Below are 19,084 nucleotides of genomic sequence, written 5' to 3' on the forward strand. Positions count from 1 at the left end.
CATTATGTGCCATCGCAAAAAGCCCATTCAGAGACCCTTCTCAGACCCCTTTCCAGAAAGGACAACGGTTCAGGGGAAGCGGGCACCCCTTGATTTCAGTCTGAAAATGGAATATGACATAACCTATGATTAGCTTCCAATCATGGTGAGAATAACTTGTCAACTCATTGGTGATGTAGGAAAATGGTGGTTGCTGCAATTGTGGTCAGAAGATGAGAATCTGTCAAGCATGAAACCTCAAGACCTGAGTGAGTACCGACACCTAGGCATAATACGTAACCATAGTGCTAAAGCCAGTTGCCTGGAGGTCTGGATAACTCATCCCAACTACTTGGAATCATATCAATGCCGGGCTGGGACAATTGGTAGGATCCTCAGCAGGACGGCTATAGTCACCCTGAATACACAGGGAAAGGGAACGGTGGTTCTAGAGCCACTCTTGCAACCAGGTAGGAACCTCTGTCCCACACCCACCCTTCCAGAAGGTGGGAAGGATGGCTCAGATGGGAAGGAAAAGGGCACCCCAAGGGCACCAAGGGCCACATGAGTGGGCATTACCCCCTCCCCAGTGGAATGCACTGAATGCCTGCTGGGACCACAAAGAAACACCCTGAAATTCAAAATGGGAAAACCCAAATCTTGCCAAAACTTTAATCTCCCAAATTGTACCTTTGGAAGACAGCAACCCCGCATCTATAGCCAATGCCAGGGATCGGAGGGGATGGTGTGTTATCTCTCTGCAACACCAGGGATGGATGAGTGTGGCCCATGCTTTACCAAGGCTAAGGTAGGGTCTCGCACAATTGTCACAATGATCTACCATACTCAGGCCCCAGTGGATTGCACACCTCAAAAAAGAACGTGTGTATCCAATGGTACCATGTATAATTACTGCATTCAGAAAAACCAGCTTGTCTGTTATCAGCCAACCACTCCAGTTCGTCTCAAAGTCACTGTGTGGGCCGGCCTGGCCCTGCTTGACAATCCCAAGGAATCTCAGCTTTACCACCTCACCACAGTTACCTCTTTGAAACAGGGTCAGCAGCCCATCACCGTAACGTTTGGTGTATGTGCTGCCATGGATAGGGTGGCTTACAGGGGTTGTGGAAGTCAGGGATGGAGACAAACTTATCATAACAATCATAAGTATCTCTGTCCCCAATCCCATGCCTACTGTCTAGGGTGCCAGAATCCTAGTCGGGATCTGTATCCTCCTTGTGCAGATCGAATGGACCAAGGAAATCAATGCAGAGGGTGGGATTGTGTCTGTCAACATACGGGAGGAGGTTATCCAACCTCTCCCCATTTGGGATGTCCATATATCTCCAATTTTCACAGACTCCCAAATTCAAACTCAGTAGCTTTTGAAGTGTCCCACAACTACCCAGCAGAAGAAAGTTATGGGATAGGTATTGATGGAGATGGGTCTGACCCCCTGGCGTACATCACAATATGGGTGGAAACTTTAAAGGAAGGGGAGGTGAAGTCCTTGGGATGGTCTGTGTATGATAACCTCCGAAAGTTAGAAGAACCACTCCCCCTTAATCCTAAGGCTGTAAACTTGTTTGTAGAAATGGCTGAGGAAGTGGCCAAAGCCTTAACTGTCAAAAATTGCTTTGTTTGTGGAGGAACAAATATGGGGGGGAAATGGCCATGGGAAGCACTGGAGGCAGACCCAGAGGTGTATAACAACATGACCCTTGAGGGCAACCTCACCCAACTGACTCAGCATACAGGTATTGTATGGACCCTCACTACAAATTTGGTAGGCTGAAATTGCTTCTCTCATAATGGATCATATCCTGTGGGCCACCTAATTTGTCTAGGGGAATGGGATGAAACCTATTTCAAGTGGTCATCACCATCCAATCTCCTGCAACCCCCCAAATTTGATCTCACACTCCTACAATACCTGAAAGAGCCACAGACCCCATATGGCCCGTGGGAAGCCCCAGAGAACATGTATTGGATTTGTGGCACACTGGCCTATGAAATTCTCCCTGAGGAGTGGGCAGGCTCCTGTGTTCTTGGATGGATAAAACCTTCATTCTTTCTGTTGCCCATCCAATCACGACAGGTGCTAGGGGTTCCAGTATACGACTTAGTGGGCCCCACCGTCAGAAGAGGGAGGAGGACACAGCCTTCTCTAACTTTCCTTGTAAGGAACGGGCTGAATATGAGAAATCCGACATGTGGAGCTCAGAGAGAATTGTATGCACCTATGGGAGGGCCACTTGGGCTGAGGATGGGTCATGGGGTTACCGCACCCTAATCTACATGATCAACCGGATCATGCACTTGCAGGCAGTATTGGACTTGGCTGGAGAGAGGATTGATAAATCTTTGAATATCCTCTCCACTGCCACTGACAAACTTCGTACTGTAGTGTACCAAAATCGATTGGCCCTTGATTACCTCGTCGCAAGGGAAGGAGGGGTCTGTGGGAAGTTCAACTTGTCTAATTGTTGCCTTCAAATTGATGAGACTGGAAATGTCATTAAGCAGCTCACCACAGAAATGAGGCAACTCACTCATTTCCCAGGGCAGGAATGGAAAGGATTTGATCTCACCTCAACTTTTAACTCCTGGTTCCCAAAATTGCCTGGATTGCAGACCTTCATTGCTTTGATTGGCCTGATTGCAGCAGGATGTGTAATCATCCCCTGCATCATGCCAATCTTTGTTCGTACCATCACCAATTCTTTGTCCCTCTTGGTGGAGAAACGGGCCACTGCAAAAGTCCTAGCCCTGGTGGGACACTCAGAGGAAGAGAACGAATATGTTGGGCTCATGGTCAATAGAGAACCTGATGTATATGAAACTACACAGTAATCTTCAGATTGGGTGCAGTTTCAAAAGGGGGGAATGATGCAGGAGGGGGTGCACAGGTAAACCCACCCTTGGTTGACCAGGTTAGGTGATTCTAACAGACTAAATATTATAACCTTTAATATGCTTAATACCAAAATCAAAGCTTTTGGGTTACTGGCCTGAAACTTCCTTTTTTTCTCCTATTACAAATATTAAGGGAACATAACGCAAGCTTTGCACAAGAGTAGAACAGGAAATATGATGGGTGTGAGGAACAACCAAAAATAATCATGACAGCATCTTGCGTGCTTTATATCAGCGATATTTTAGCAATATTTTAGCAATATATCCTGTCTGCTTCATGAATAACCAGATTCACTTCCCTATTGTAACTCGGAACTTTCTGAGAACCTTGCACTTGTAATTTTCCAAAAAATGTATTTTACTGATCTCAGCAGGGGTCTTGACCCCAAAATGTATCCACCTATTGTAACGCCTCCTGATTTGTAATGTTTAATTAAAAAGTATAAAATCTCTGCCAGGGGATAGCCCTGGCAGTTCAGTCTTGATGTCAGTCCCACTGAACTCTGGATGCGTCCAATAAACCCGACTTCTCTCGGAACCTTTGTGGTCTTGACTCCTTGTCTTTCGTAAGTAGATTACAAACCTCAAATCTGCTGCAACAGAGTGCTTGTGTGGTATACATGAGAGGACTGAGAGCGCGGCCTGAAGCCCACTCCACTGAGTGCAGAAGCAGAAGTGGATGGGGGCCCAGACCTGCCTCTCGTCCTAGAATGAATGGTATGTGCGGCCTGCTGGGAAGAATGGAAGCCATGGGAGAGGGGGAAGGGTCTACAGGGATGGGGGCGGGTTGGAGCATCTCAGATACGACTGGGAGGGGCAGGTATGACGGGAGCTGCAGGGCTAGCCATTACTGGGGAAGGAGGGCTCGCTACGTCACAGCGATCCCTTGTTCCGGCCGTGCAAGCTCAACTCAAGGACCTGGTGACAAGAGAAGTCAGGGCCCTGGTCTCAGGTTGCTGCTGCTAAATGCCAAGTCTGTGATTCATAAAGCTCCCCTCGTCTTAATATTAGACGAGGGGGCAGACCTGGCATGTATTACTGAAACCTGGCTGGGCCATGAGGGAGGAGTCCCCCTCTCAGAAATGTGCCCAGAAGGGTTCCAGGTGCTCCACCAACCACGACACCAGAAATGGGTGGGGGAGTGGCAGTTATCATCCGAAGGTCATTAGTTCCTCGCAGGATCCCTGCTCCAGAGACTGTAGGGTGTGAGTCTCTGCTCTTGAAGTTGGACCTAGGGGTTCAAGTGGTCTTGTTTTTGATGTACCTACCTTCCAGCTGCGCCACAACAGCCCTTCCTGCGCTCCTAGAGACAGTAGCCGGGTTGGCGGTTGAGTTCCCCAGACTGATAGTACTGGGGGACTTCAACCTGCCATCTCTAGGCGAATGCTCTGATGGGGCTCAGGAGTTCATGGCTTCCATGACAACCATGGACTTGACCCAGGTAATTCAGGATCCAACTCATAGAGCGGGACACACACTCGACCTCGTATTTCTCTCAGGGCAGTGGAGATGTGATCTTGAATTAAGGGGAATAGAGATCTCGCCCTTGTCATGGTCACATCACTTCGTGCTGAGGCTTGACTTTAGGAAGCTACTCCCCCATTGCAGGGAGGTGGAACCAATTAAATGGTTCCACACCAGGTGCCTGATGGACCCGCTGGGATTTCATAAGGAGCTTGGAGAGATACCTGACTCCCTTGCCCAGAACCCGACAGAGTCCTTGGTCGCCGCCTGGAATACAGCGGCGATGGAGGCGCTGGATCAGATTGCGCCTTTGCAGCCTCTCCGCAGGAGTAGATCCAGGAGGGCACCTTGGTTTACTGAGGAACTCCGGGAGATGAAACACCAAAAGAGACACTTAGAGCGATGCTGGAGGGCTAGCAACTCCGAATCCAACCGAACACTATTAAGAGCCTTCATTAGGACTTATTTAGTGGCGATACTGGCAGCAAAATGTGCACACTTTTCCGCTCTTATTGCGTCCGCAGACTCTCACCCGGCCGCCCTGTTTAGGATAACCCGCTCCCTCTTGAAGGGTGAGGACGCGGGGGAACCCTTACAGGGAAGGGCTGAGGAGTTTGCTCAGTTTCTGTCGGACAAAATCACTCAGATTTGGGCAGACCTTGACTCCATTTGGACAGTACCAGCAGAGATGCTGAGGGAGGATCAGATTTCCTGGAATGAGTTCCAGCTTTTCATCCCTGAGGAAGTGGACAAGGCCATGGGAGCGATGAGTGCCTCTACCTGTTTACTGGACCCGTGTCCCTCCTGGCTGGTGTCGACCAGCAGGGAGGTAACACGAGGCGGGCTCCAGATGATTATGAATGCGTCTTTGCAGGAGGAATCTTTCCCACAACCTTTGTCAAATATTTATTTTATTTCTTTAAAAAAAAACACACAAATATTTCATCATTTGTCAATCATTAAGACATTGAAGTACAATTTTTTTGTGTGCCCCTGCCTCCCTCCACCCCCCACCCCTCCTCCTCCCTCCCCCCCCCGACTTCCCAGAACCCGTACACGGTATGGATTTTTAACTAACACAGTCTAAAATCTATTGAGAAAAAAGAAATAAAGAAATTAATGACATTCTACATTGACCTTAGCTTCTTCTTACTGAACTAACTTTTAACAGTTTAAATCATTTCTGATCTTAAGCATAGGCTAACTGGAATTTCTTGGTCCCGTATTTATTTTGTATATAGTCAATCCATTTTTTCCAGTCTCGTTTATATCTCTCATTTGAATGATCTTTAAGATATGCAGATATTTTAGCCATCTCGGGTAAGTTTGTCACTTTCAATGTCCAATGTACAATCTTGGATTGTAGGCAAGTCTTCCTTCTTCCAATATTGCGCCAGCAACAGTCTTGCTGCAGTTATTAGGTGCAGAATCAAATTAGTCTCTACCACTGTAAAGTCTGTACATATACCTAGTAAAAATAACTGAGGAATAAACTTTATCCTTCTTTTAAAAATATTTTGCATGACCCACCATATTTTTATCCAGAATGCCTTAACCTTTTGGCAGGTCCACCATATATGATAATATGTAGCATCGAGAGAACCACACCTCCAACATTTAGGCTGTACATTCGGATACATAGAAGCCAACTTTTTAGGATCTAAATGCCATCTATAGAACATCTTGTAAAAATTTTCTCTCAGATTTTGAGCTTGTGTAAATTTCACATTTCTTACCCAGATTCTTTCCCATGTATCCAACATTATTGGTTCCTCAATATTTTGAGCCCATTTTATCATACAACCTTTAACTAATTCTGTTTCCGAATCCATCTGTATTAATACATTATATATCCTCTTTATATGCATTAAGCTTTGATCTCTTATTTGTTTAAACAGATTATCCTCAACTTGGATAAAACCAATTTTTTGATCTATTTTCCACCTAGCCTGTAATTGCCCATACTGGAACCATGTTTGAACTACCTTCTCCTCTTTTAATACCTCTAAAGATTTTAATTGTAATACCCCCCTTTCCAAGGTAAGAAGCTGTCTGTAAGTAATTCTGTCCTGTTTTTGTGCTGTATTCATATTTTCAATTGTGTGTCTAGGAATTGCCCACATGGGTATCTTGTCATTTAATTTATATTGGTATTTCTTCCAAACCCGCAATAAAGCATTTCTTAAAATATGACTTTTAAAATTCTTATCCAATTTTTTGTTGAATAACAGGTAAGCATGCCAGCCAAATACCAGATCGTGTCCCTCAATATTCAATATTCTATCATTGGTTAAATGAGTCCAATCACTAATTACAGATAATGCCACTGCATCATAATATAGTTTTAAATTAGGTAGTTTCAATCCTCCTCTCTCACGTACATCTTGCATTATTTTCATCTTTACCCTCGGCTTCTTTCCTGCCCACACAAATTTGTTGATACCCTTCTGCCATTCTAAAAGGTTCGCATCTTTTTTAAGTATAGGTAACATTTGGAAAAGAAATAAAAATTTTGGTAAAATGTTCATTTTCACTGCCGCTATCCTACCCAGCAAAGATAAGTGCAATTTCTCCCATTTTTTCATCTCTGTCTGTATGCTATGCCAAAGTGGTTCATAATTATGCTTATATAATTTCCCATTTGAAGTTAAAATGTTAACTCCAAGATAGTTGACTTTTTTAACTACCTCGCATCCTAGCATCACTCCTAATTCTTCCTTTTGTTTAATATTCATATTTATAGCTAATATTTTGGTTTTTCCTAAATTTATTTTAAAGCCAGACACTTGACCATATTGATTAATCGTATTCATTAAAACCATACTGGATTCCTGCGGTTGTTCCAATATTATGACCAAATCATCCGCAAAAGCGCGGACTCTATATTCTTGCTGCCTAATCTTGATCCCTTTTAAACCATCCAAGCCCCGTATTTTATTCAACAATACTTCCAAAGTTATAATAAACAATAATGGGGACAAAGGACAGCCCTGTCTTGTACCTTTTCCAATTTGAAAAGAGTCTGTTAAACTTCCATTGACTATGATTTGTGCTGTTTGCTGTTGGTATATTGCTTTAATTGACTGTAAAAAATTATCTCCTATCTGCATTTTTTGCAATATCTTCAGCAGAAATTGCCAGTTAACTCGATCAAAGGCCTTCTCAGCATCCAAAAATATAAACACAGCAGGGATCTGGTTGTTCTTTCCCAAATATTCTAATGCATTAATAATTAATCTGACATTACTTTTCATCTGTCTCCCTTGTATAAAACCTGTTTGGTCCGTATGTATCAATTGTTGAATAACCAACATTAACCTATTTGCTAATATTTTAGTAAAAATTTTATAATCTACATTCAGTAATGAAATAGGTCTATAATTTTTGGGTTGAGTAGTATCTTGATCTTCTTTGGGTATCAAAGATAAAGGTTCCCACAACCTTTGAAGGAAGCGGTGGTGAGACCCCTCCTCAAGAAGCCTTCTCTGGACCCAGCTATTCTTAAGAACTATCGTCCGGTCTCCAACCTCCCCTTTTTGGCTAAGGTTGTTGAGAAGGTGGTGGCCCTTCAACTCCAACGGACCTTGGATGAAGCAGATTACCTAGATTCCTTTCAGTCTGGTTTCAGGCCTGCATACTGCACCGAAACCGCTTTGGTCGCACTGACCAATGATCTCTGGCAGGCCAGGGATAGAGGACATTCCTCTATCCTGGTGCTCCTTGATCTCTCAGCAGCTTTCGATACCATCAACCATGGTATCCTTCTGCAATGGCTGGAAGAGGTGGGAGTGGGAGGCACTGTTTTATAGTGGTTCTCCTCTTACCTCTCCGACAGGTCACAGTCGGTGTTGGTTGGAGGGCAAAGGTTGACCCCTAGGCCCCTTAAATATGGTGTGCCGCAGGGCTTGGTCTTGTCCCCCCTCCTATTTAATATCTACATGAAGCCACTGGGTGAGATCATTCGTCGGCACGGGATTAAATACCACCAATATGCGGATAATACACAATTGTATCTTTCCGCCCTGTGCCAGCTCAGCGTAGCGGTGGACGTGATGTGCCAGTGCCTGGAAGCTGTCAGGATCTGGATGGGAGTGAACAAACTTGCACTCAATCCTGACAAGACCGAGTGGCTGTGGATGCTGCCCCCCAAGGACAGCCCAGATAGTCCATCCCTAATCCTGGGGAGTGAAAATTTACACCCATCAGAGAGGGTCCGCAACTTGGGGGTCCTCCTGGATCCGCAGCTGACATTAGAACATCACTTGTCAGCCGTGACCAGGGGGGCCTTTGCCCAGGTTCGCCTGGTGCACCAGTTGAGACCCTATTTGGATCGGGAGGCACTTCAAACGGTCACTCACGCCCTCGTCACCTCAAGACTTGTCTTCTGTAATGCGCTCTATATGGGGCTGCCCCTGAAAAGTGTTCGGAGACTACAACTAGTCCAGAATGCAGCCGCGCGAGCGATACTGGGTGTACCAAGATACACCCACGTTACACAGCTGCACTGGCTTCCTATCGGTCTCTCAAAGCGATTCAAGGTGCTGGTTATTACCTTTAAAGCCCTACATGGCCTAGGACCTGGATACCTGCGGGACCGCCTACTGCCGCATACCTCCCAATGGCCCATAAGATCGCACAGGGTGGGCCTTCTCCAGGTGCCGTCAGCTAGACAATGTTGGCTGGTGGCCCCCCGGGGGAGGGCCTTCTCTGTAGCCGCTCCGACCCTATGGAATGAACTACTCTCAGAGATCCGGACCCTACCCACTCTCATGACCTTCCGAAAGGCTATCAAAACCTGGCTATTCCGGCAGGACTGGGGCTGTTGACCTCATGACTGAAGTCCAACCCCAACCAGATTGGGTGCATGATGTGGTTTTAATTTGTTTCCTCTGTTTTTTTAATTCTTTTTTAAAATTTACTTTCTGTAAACCACCTGGAGTCCTTCGGGATTGGGCGGCCTATAAATCTATTAAATACAAATACAAATAAATACAAATACAAAAGCAGCCACTGTGAGACACTTTGAGGCACAGCAATAGTTTATACTGTAACTATTTTAAAGTATTGTACCAGCCATAGTATACTGTAACCATTATTCCAATCCACAAGCAATAATTTATACTGTAACCATTTCAAACTATTCCACACACAATAAATTGAAGTAAACCATTTTAAAATATTCAACACTCAATTCTTTTAAGTAAAACTATTTTTAAAAATTCTATGCACATTACATTTCAAAGTATTGAGTTTAAAAATTTTAAAAATGGTTTATTTTAATTTATTTTGGATAGAATCTTTTTTTAAATAGACAATTTAAAAAAAGAATCCACACAGAATAAATTGAAGTAAAACATTTTAAAATATTCTATACTCAATACTTTTAAATAAAACTATTTAAAAAAAATCTATGCACAATAAATAAAATATTATTTTAAAATACATTAAAAAAATAAAAGAAAAAAACCCGGGTCACTTACCATCAGGCAGAATCAGCAGAACTCCGATGCGATGGATCCCCATCGCGATGGATGGAAGCAACATGGAACTGGCAGGCAGAGAGGCAGCAGGAACAGGTAAGGGCTTAGACAGCCAGGCGAGGCTGGAGAGGGGGAGCATGGGGGAAAGCTAGGCTCACCTTTGCCACCAGCCCACAGCTTTCACTAGGGAAGGCCTGAAGAAGGTCTTTTCTGGTGAAAGCTAGGTCGCGCGGCGTACACCAGCCCACGGCTTTCCCTCATGAAAGCTGGGCCGCTGCCACCCACCTGAAACCTCCTGAGTCCCACCGCCAGGGCTTAGTTGCTTACCTGAGGGGGAAGCAGCAAGCTCCTGGAAGGCGAAGGGAATTTTCAAATGGAGGTCAAGCACGAAGCTTTTAAATGCTTCGCCTCCAGCGCGCTCACTGATTGGCTGAACTCCAGCGAATCAATGAGTGGCAGGCTGGGCTGGCTTAGTCCCGACGGGGAGGGGAGTGAGCGAGCGAGTTGCGATGCGCAGGCAAGGACACTTTGCAGTGACAGGGGCCAGGACCGGGACCGGCGTTCCCGGAAATTAATTACTTCCGGGTTCACCAACCAACCGGTCCACAAGGACCCTCAAGGACCGGTAGGAACCCACCCCTGCACCAGGGCCTAGAAATGGATCCTTTAAAAGTGCAGGTGGTGCTTGTTTGGAAACTACTCAGAACATATAAACAGTTATAAAGCTTCCTGGCATTCGCCAACTTTTACCACCAGTTTATTCCCCCTTTTGCCCAGATTGCTCTCCCCATCACCAGGCTTTTAAAAATGAAGGGGGAGGGTAACCCAAAACCGAAGCAGCCTTTGAAGTGGACAATGGAATGCCAAACTGCATTTGAAAAACTTAAATGGCTGTTTTCAGTAGAGCCAATTCTAAAGCACCCAGACACAGAGAAACCATTTGTCATACAAGCAGATGCCAGTGATGTGGCGATAGGAGCAGTCCTGCTTCAGAAAAATGAGCAAGAGCAATTACAACCATATGCTTACAGATCCAAGAAATTGAATGAATTGGAGCAAAGGTGGGCCATTTGGGAGAAAGAGACTTATGCAGTCTAGGGCTCTTTTAACCTGGAGGCATTTCCTAGAGGGGAGTAAGATCCCTTTTGAAATTTGGATGGATCATAAAAATTTAGAAGCCCTAATGACCCCAAGGAAACTCTCTCCAAAACAAGTATGGTGGGCTCAGTACTTTAAATTTACGCTCAGATGTAATGAAACCCATGATACAAAACAATCAACTAGCTGCTAAAGTAACCACCAGATCTCAGGCAAAACAAGAAACTTTGACGGACAATGACACCACCCAAACTTTTAAATAAGCTTTAGCCACCGATGAATGGTTTTTGAGCCACAAATCCAACTGCCTGGTGAAAGATAACTTAGCTTGGGTGGGAAGGAAGTTTATGTTCCAGCTAACTAAAGACTGCATTAAATGGCAAGGTGCCACGATTCCAAATTAGCTGGACACTTTGGTTTTGTGAAAACTTTACACCTAATTAAAAGGCAATTTGGTGGCCATCATTAAAAAAAGGACATAGAGAGCTATGTAGTTAGCTGCCCTATTTGTGCGGCAACTAAAAGACACCAAGGGAAAATCCCAGGGTTATTACAGAAGATAGCTGAACCTTCAGCACCCTGGAAAGAGATTGCTATGCACCTTATTGTTGCTCTACCAGAAAGTATGAGGAATACTGTCATTTGAATTGTAACATATCTGTTTTCAAAACAGGAACATTTCATACCTTGCCAAACAATCCCAACTGCCAAAACTGTAGCCAAGTTATTCCTGATACACATTTATTGCCTTCATGGATCTCTGCAGAGAATCATCTCCAACAGAGGAGTCCAATTCACCTCAAAATTTTGGAGGGCATTTTTAACTTTACTTGGCACCACCCAAGGATTGAACTCGTCACACCACACCCAGACTAAGGGGCAAACTGAAAAATTGAACTCAGTCCTAGAACAATATCGAAGATGTTTTATTAATTTTCAACAGGATAACTGGACTGATCTTCTACCTTTTGCGGAAGTGGCCTTCAATAATGCAGTGCACTCAACCACTGGTTTCACACCTTTTAGAGAAGCAACAGGCCAGGATTTCAGCCCCATGCTTGAACTACCCACAGAAGAACCCACTATCCCCTCACTTAAATAGTGGATAGACATGTTACTAAACACATGGCCTGTAGTTAGATTAGCTTTAGAGGAAGCTAGAGCGGCTTTTAAAATTCAAACTGACAAGAAAAGAGTGGAACCCAAACCTTTCCATGTTGGAGATAGAGTATACTTATCTACAAAATTCTTGGAGTCATTGCAACCATCAAAGAAATTAGGGTCAAATTTCATTGGACATTTCCCTATCACTAGAGTCATCAACCCAGTAACAGTAGAATTACTCCTTCCAAAGACACTCAGGCAAGTCCACCCAGTATTTCACATTATTTTACTCAAATGAGAAGTAATCTCACCATTCAGACCACCTGCATCCACACCACCTGTTCCTATCATGATAGAAGGTGACAACACTTTGAAATTAAGGAAATCTTTGACTCTAGGATCCACAGGGGGGAAACCCAATACTTAGTTGCTTGGAAGCATTTACCTTCATCCCAAAATGAATGGGTAGCTAAACACCATGTTAGGACCCCTACCTTATTGAAAAAAATTCATTCCCTAAACCCTGACAAACCTTGTTAAAATACTATGATGGAATTTCTGTTTCTATCTTTTCACAGGTGGATCTCTCCTTTTTCTAAAGAACAGCAGCATGTCAGATCCCTAAAAACGATACTGCCATTCAATTGAGAGGAGGGGGGCCTTGGAGTCAATTTATTAGCAGTGCCTGTGACAAGTGATATTTTACAACTGGTTTCCTGGCGCCGAAATGCCTGAGATCCCATCACCTTTTGGGGGAACATTTATGATGGCCATCTGGGATGTTGCACTTTATTGTGTAACGGAATATAGCCATGGGAATGTATGTTTATTCGGCTCTCAGGGCAGTTGATAAAAGAAACACCTTCACACTTGTGTATTGGCTAGAATCTGCATTATAACAAATGGGAGGTGGTCTCTACTCCTTTAATTCTACTTGCATTGCCTAAGGGGATTCAGATGTTGCTTTGACTTTAATGGCTTCCATTTTTATTAATAAAAGGTTCCTTTTGAAATACTCCCTTTCAAGAGTCTCCACTTTCTTAAGTTAGGAGAGGAGCCCTTGCACCCAGTGGACAACCATCTCAATATGAGCCAGCAGTGTGCACCAGCCTCCAAAAAAGTCATCACACTTTTAGGCTGCATAAACAGAGGGATAGAATAAAGATCACGTGAAGTGTTAATACCACTTTATAATGCCTTGGTAAGGCCACTTGGAATACTGCATTCAGTTTTGATTGCCACGATGTAAAAAAAGATGTTGAGACTCTAGAAAAAGTGCAGAGAAGAGCAACAAAGATGATTAGGGGACTTGAGAATAAAACATGAAGAACAGTTGCAGAAACTGGGTATGTTTAGTTGAAAAGAAGGACAAGGGGAGATATGATAGCAGTGTTCCACTAACTCAAGGTCTGCTACAAAGAAGAGGGAGTCATGCTATTCTCCAAAACACTTGAAGGTAGGACAAAAAGCAATGGGTGGAAACTAATCAAGGAGAGAAGCAACTTAGAACTAAGGAGAAATTTCCTGAGAGTTAGAACTATTAATCAATGGAACAACTTGCCTCCAGAAGTTGCGAATGACCCAACACCCAAGTTTTTAACAAGATGTTGGGTAACCATTTGTCTGAAGTGGTGTAGGGTTTCCTGCCTAAGCAGAGGGTTGGACTAGAAGACCTCCAAGCCCCCTTCCAACTCTATTATTCTATTATTTGAAATTGCAACAGCACTGAGAAATGTGAATTATAACAGGTTCTCATACTTACCATTGCAGCATCCCCACAGTCACATGATCATAGTTCATGTGTTTGGCAACTGGCATGTATTTACAATAGTTGCAGAATCCCAGGGTCATGTGATTCCTATTTGTGACCTTCCCAGCTGGCTTGAGGATGAATAGGCTGGATTATCTGTATTTATTTGATATAATTTGGCCTAAAGGATTTCCTTAGCACTTTACTAGTAGAGTCTGAGGTTATTTTCTACTAAACCATGGTTGATCTTAAAGCTTTGGCAGAACTTCTGAAATATAAGGGTTTCATCCAGATTTGAAACCAAATGTATTTTCTATTCTATTTCTCAGTCATAGTCATAAGATTTAATCTTTAAAGGTGATAAAAAAGCATTAAGTACCTAAACATAAAATAAATTACATACAAACATATTTCTTGTTAATGTATTTGTTAGTCTATGGGTTAAGATCTAATGAATTAATAACTTATATGATAATCAAATCAACAAAAACCTCCTACCTCTTGCCGTTTGAAGTTCTGAACATACTCTTCAAACTGTTCATCTTTTGTTTCATCAGCTTTGCCTAGTTTCTGAAGCACCTGCAAGTGAAGAGCAGGAGAACTCATTGTTACTTTAAGCAGGTCTCAACAAATATCAGTTGAGTGATTATATTGCTTTGACATTATTGGTATTCATCTCATTTTGATAATGGGTTACTATTTTTTTTCTCATCAGTTTATATCACAATACTTATACAATACCTTGTTTCCTTGCAAATAAGACTTCCATGGATAATAAGCCCAATCGGGCTTTTGAGCACATGCGCTAAAATTATTCCTCCTCCAAAAGTAAGCCCTTCCTGAAAATATTACAACACAGCAGCAGCCATGAGGTGACCATGCTTACCTCCTCCTGTACCTCAAAAATAATAAGATCTCCCTGAAAATAAGACTAATTGCTTATTTTGGAGGTCAAAAGAAAATAAGACTCTGTCTTATTTTCTGGAAACACGATAGTAGCTATGATGCTACTATTAAAAAACAGTCTCCAAGAAGGAAGTGTTGATTCAAAGCAATAACCATTTTATCTTCCTGCATCAATAGCCTGGCAATATTTTAAAAATCACCAAGAGTCTTAGCATATTTTCTTGAAGCAATAAATCTTTCTGTTGATTAATGATCCCAAAGGCTTCACTGCAACACAATAGAGAAAGAAATCTGGCAGAATAATAAACCACTATGCCAGTCAGGATGTTGAAGACCAAACTGTATTAAGCTTTCCATTACATGTTATGGTTCATTATTCCTGACAGTAATCAACATTACTTCAATCTGTGTCTAATTTTAAACACATAGCAATAGAGAATCAGGGAAATAAATAGGCTTGCCAGTTAATGAGGTATGAAATCTTAAACATGAACTGACAAATGAGTTTTGGGATTTGTCACCCACATTAAGCTTCAAGTATATTTAATGCCATACAAATATGTACAAAATAATTAAGGTGAATATTTGCATTGCTCAAAAGTATGCTGAAGAGACCAAGATGCAGAATCTCAATTAAGTAAGGCATAACATCTGTGGGTGAATTTCCAACACAGTGGCAATAGAAGCACTTCATTAATGAACAAATTGAAATAAAATGGAATGAGATTTTAAACAAGTGCAATGCAGACATACATATTTCTCCAGAAAGAGACTTCAGACACCTTAGGCACTGAAGAGTTTTGATCTGATATTCATAGAATAATGTAAAGATCAGCTGAATATGAATCAGACAAAATTGAAGCATGAACTTCCTAGATGGCAGAACTCAGTTATGCACACAGCGAACAACTTCACACTTACATTAAAACAGAAGAACATTTAAAGCTTGTTCTGCAAACTCTTATTCTGTTTGGTTGTCAGACTCCCTTGGGGGCATGCAGGGGTAACTTTGTAGATCCCATATATTTCTCTTCCTCTATATAAAGTTTCTGTTTCTTGCATTGCTGTAATGTGGGAGGGGTTTTGTTTGCACTGCTTTCAATTGTTTTTTTTAAGTGGTAAAATTTAGTTCCTGCCTAGACTTCTTGCAATCACAAGCCTTTCAATAAAAGCTCTTTTTGAAGCAACTGCAGTTTCAAGAGTCCTGCTTTCTTGGGAGGATTGGAGAGGCAAGATCTTACACAGACTTTCTCTCTCTCTCTCTCTCTCTCTCTCTCTCTCTCTCTCTCTCTCTCTCTCTCTCACACACACACACACACACACACACACACACACACACACACACACCTGCAGCCAATAAATGTGAGTGCTGGTAGAGAAAGTCACATTATTATGTCATCTTTTGTTTTTATATTTCTGGATTCTGCAGGAGACAAAAGAGTGGCACATTGCACATCTGTCTGACCTGGTCTGATCATGTGCAATCAGAGACTATGAATACACACATGCACACACAATTTCTTCTGTAACAGATGATATCTGATATCTGAAGGTGAAGACTTAGATCTCAAAAAAGAAAAGAAAAAAGAAAAAAAAGACTTAGATAGATCTCCTTGAATGAGAGGGAAGATGTCATGGCTTAGAGCCCTGAAACCTCATCAAATAAAACAGCTCTGACTCCTCCTTGAGCCTCCAAGAGTGGCACTTCTCTGCCTAGAAAAACAAAAGCTGAAGATTAAAGTAAAGGCATCTAGAGAGAGACAACAACTGTTGCTTTAGTGAGAACTTTAGTGAAAAGGTGGAGGAGGCATTTGCTAGAGGCAACAAGCTCTGTCTGTTCTCTGTGACAGCATCCTTCTAGATCACCTCATTCCCTTCATTCTTGCCTTTCTCTGTGTGCTTATGGTGATCATATTTTCTTGAAGATATAAGGAGAAATTCTGGTTTACCAGGATACTTTTTAAAATTGATGGTTATGAATTCAGGAGCAAAACCAAGAAAAACTTTAAAAAATACATATTCTAATTAAAAATTGAAAATATTTAAAATCAAACTATATAGGAAAAGGTACTTTTTAAAACATATTTTATTTGCAGTTTTCTTTTCATGCCTACATATTTTGTAGACAGTGTATTGACTGAGTCAAGTCTATTTTAAAAAACGTTAACAATAATACAAATAGATACGTGTAATTTTAATTTTCCAACTTCAACAATACTATTCTCTTTTTATAATCCTTTATCATTTTCCCATTGATTCATTTAAACATAAATAACATTTCTGTACACCTTGTATTTGTTATCCCCTACTAAATACTATTATTTAATATTTTACAAATTTCTCATTATTCTACCATACCTTCAATGTTCCAAATTTGTAGGATTAATAACAATACCAAGCATTAACAATATTTAATCAATCCCATGAGTGTATCTTAAGATCCCCACAATTTCTAATTCTTAATAGTCTAACCGTCTACATATACATATGCATATGACCACCTGAAAACTAAATTACATATTCTCACAAACGTATTAATCTCCAATGGATTTCAAAGAAAAACAATTACCAACCTAATCCAAAGGGAGACTCCCCCAAAAAACCAAGACACAGAACAGGACCACAGATAAAATCAGCAAAATTCTCCACAAACACAATATGAAGACAGACTTCAACATTGACCAAAAAATAGCCAACATCTTAAGAAACCCCAAAGACTAAATCCAGCTAGAAAACCAAGGAGTCTAAGAAATACCATGCAAAATCTGCCCTGCAACATACATAGGACAAAAGAACAGGAGAATAAATGCACGCATCGCAGAACAAGAATGCAGTAAGAAAAAAAGAAAAAACTTCTTCCTTTTTCCAGCACCTTAAAGCTACAGGACATGAAATTAATTTTGAAGGAACCAGGTTAATCTCCAAAACTGAACACTTCAACAAGAGAATAATTATGGAAGCTATCGAAATAGAGAAACACCCCCACAACATGAATAAACGTGAGGATACCTCCTGCCTACAATACATCTGGAAACCAGCTCTAGTCAACAAATGAGCCCCACCCACCACGCAGGCTATTACAACATGAAACAACAACAGACACACAGCCAGCATCAATCTACCAATCATGATACAACCACACAACCAATCTTTCCATTTACTGAAACAAAGCACACCCCCATCAAGATTTATAGAAAGATGGCAGCTATGACCACGCTTTAAGCTGAAGATGGCAAGTGAGACCTTGCCGAAACGTTGCCAAGACAATCTCAATCTTACATGGGAAAAGACCCAAATACAAGACCAGCATATATATGTACGCATTTGTGTGTGTGTGTGTGTGTGTGTGTGTGTGTGTGTTAGACTAGTAGATGGAAATAATCATATCATTAATATTAATAGTGTGTGAAAGTATATTGTGATTTTTTGTCTTTTCTCTCTGTTCTATTATAACCTGTTGAGGAGTTATCTGATTGATTCCTACTTTTTAATCCTTTCTCTTCTTTATTTTTAGCTTCTTGCATCTCATTTTGATTTTTCCCTTCAACTGCTTCTTCTAATTTTCTCATCTATTTCTTGGATATCATGTTCCTCTTTTTCCCCGAATTGTTGAGTGACTTCTACATTCATTTCTGTGTCTTTAAACAATCCCCTTGTCTCCTTATCATTCTTTATAGATTCATGGACATTTTTTAACATCAAAAGTATTTCTACATATACCTCATATTCCTTTATCATCCCCTGTAAATTCATCTTATAAATAATTTAATAAAATTACTCAGTATATTTCTATAATTCCAATATCTCAATATTTAAAGCTCATTTTATAATCTTTAAAATTCTTAAAATTCTTTAGTAATTTGCAACCTTATATTTTCCCAATAATATATCTGCCCAATTGTCCAAATTTTCAACTTATTTAGTTTTCCTTCTTTTTTCTTTTCTTCTATCACATTTTTTCTTTTGATTCATAGTGTTCTGCTGAATAACATTAATATTCCAAATCCAAGTTAATCCACTAGATTCCTCCAATCTTTCAAATCTATAACCCAATAGCCAATTTTAATAAAGTTTAGTTATTTGCAAGTTAGTTACTTTTAAAGATCTTCAGAAGAGGAAAAAAAGAAACTCATTAAATGCTCTCAAATTATCCAAGTTATCTTCTAACAAAGTCAAGGTCAGGTCGTCTTCCAGATGTTATTACTTCTATTCTGTGTATTAGGCTTTATGTGTATTGAGTTCACTTTCACTTTCATTGAGTTCACTGTGGCTATAGTGCTGTAGTACTTCTCTTCATCCAGTAGATGACACTCTTATTCCCAAATCCAACCAAAAAGTCTGTCAAAAATAGCTGATTATTAATAAATCCAGGGGGCTTAAAAATACT

The 19,084-nt window shown here is 41.4% G+C and overlaps 1 protein-coding gene across 1 annotated transcript in view; it reads right to left on the minus strand.

The window, feature by feature from the left end:
- The window catches only part of AMPH (amphiphysin), a 214,538-nt gene that overhangs the window by 140,502 nt on the left and 54,952 nt on the right, over window positions 1-19,084 (minus strand). The window contains exon 2 of the mRNA XM_032235874.1: window positions 14,290-14,370. Within this exon, the coding sequence (XP_032091765.1) occupies window positions 14,290-14,370 (81 nt within the window). The remainder of the gene's footprint in view (window positions 1-14,289; window positions 14,371-19,084) is intronic.

Source organism: Thamnophis elegans, chromosome Z (genome assembly GCF_009769535.1).
Source record: "Thamnophis elegans isolate rThaEle1 chromosome Z, rThaEle1.pri, whole genome shotgun sequence".
Lineage (NCBI taxonomy): Eukaryota > Metazoa > Chordata > Lepidosauria > Squamata > Colubridae > Thamnophis > Thamnophis elegans.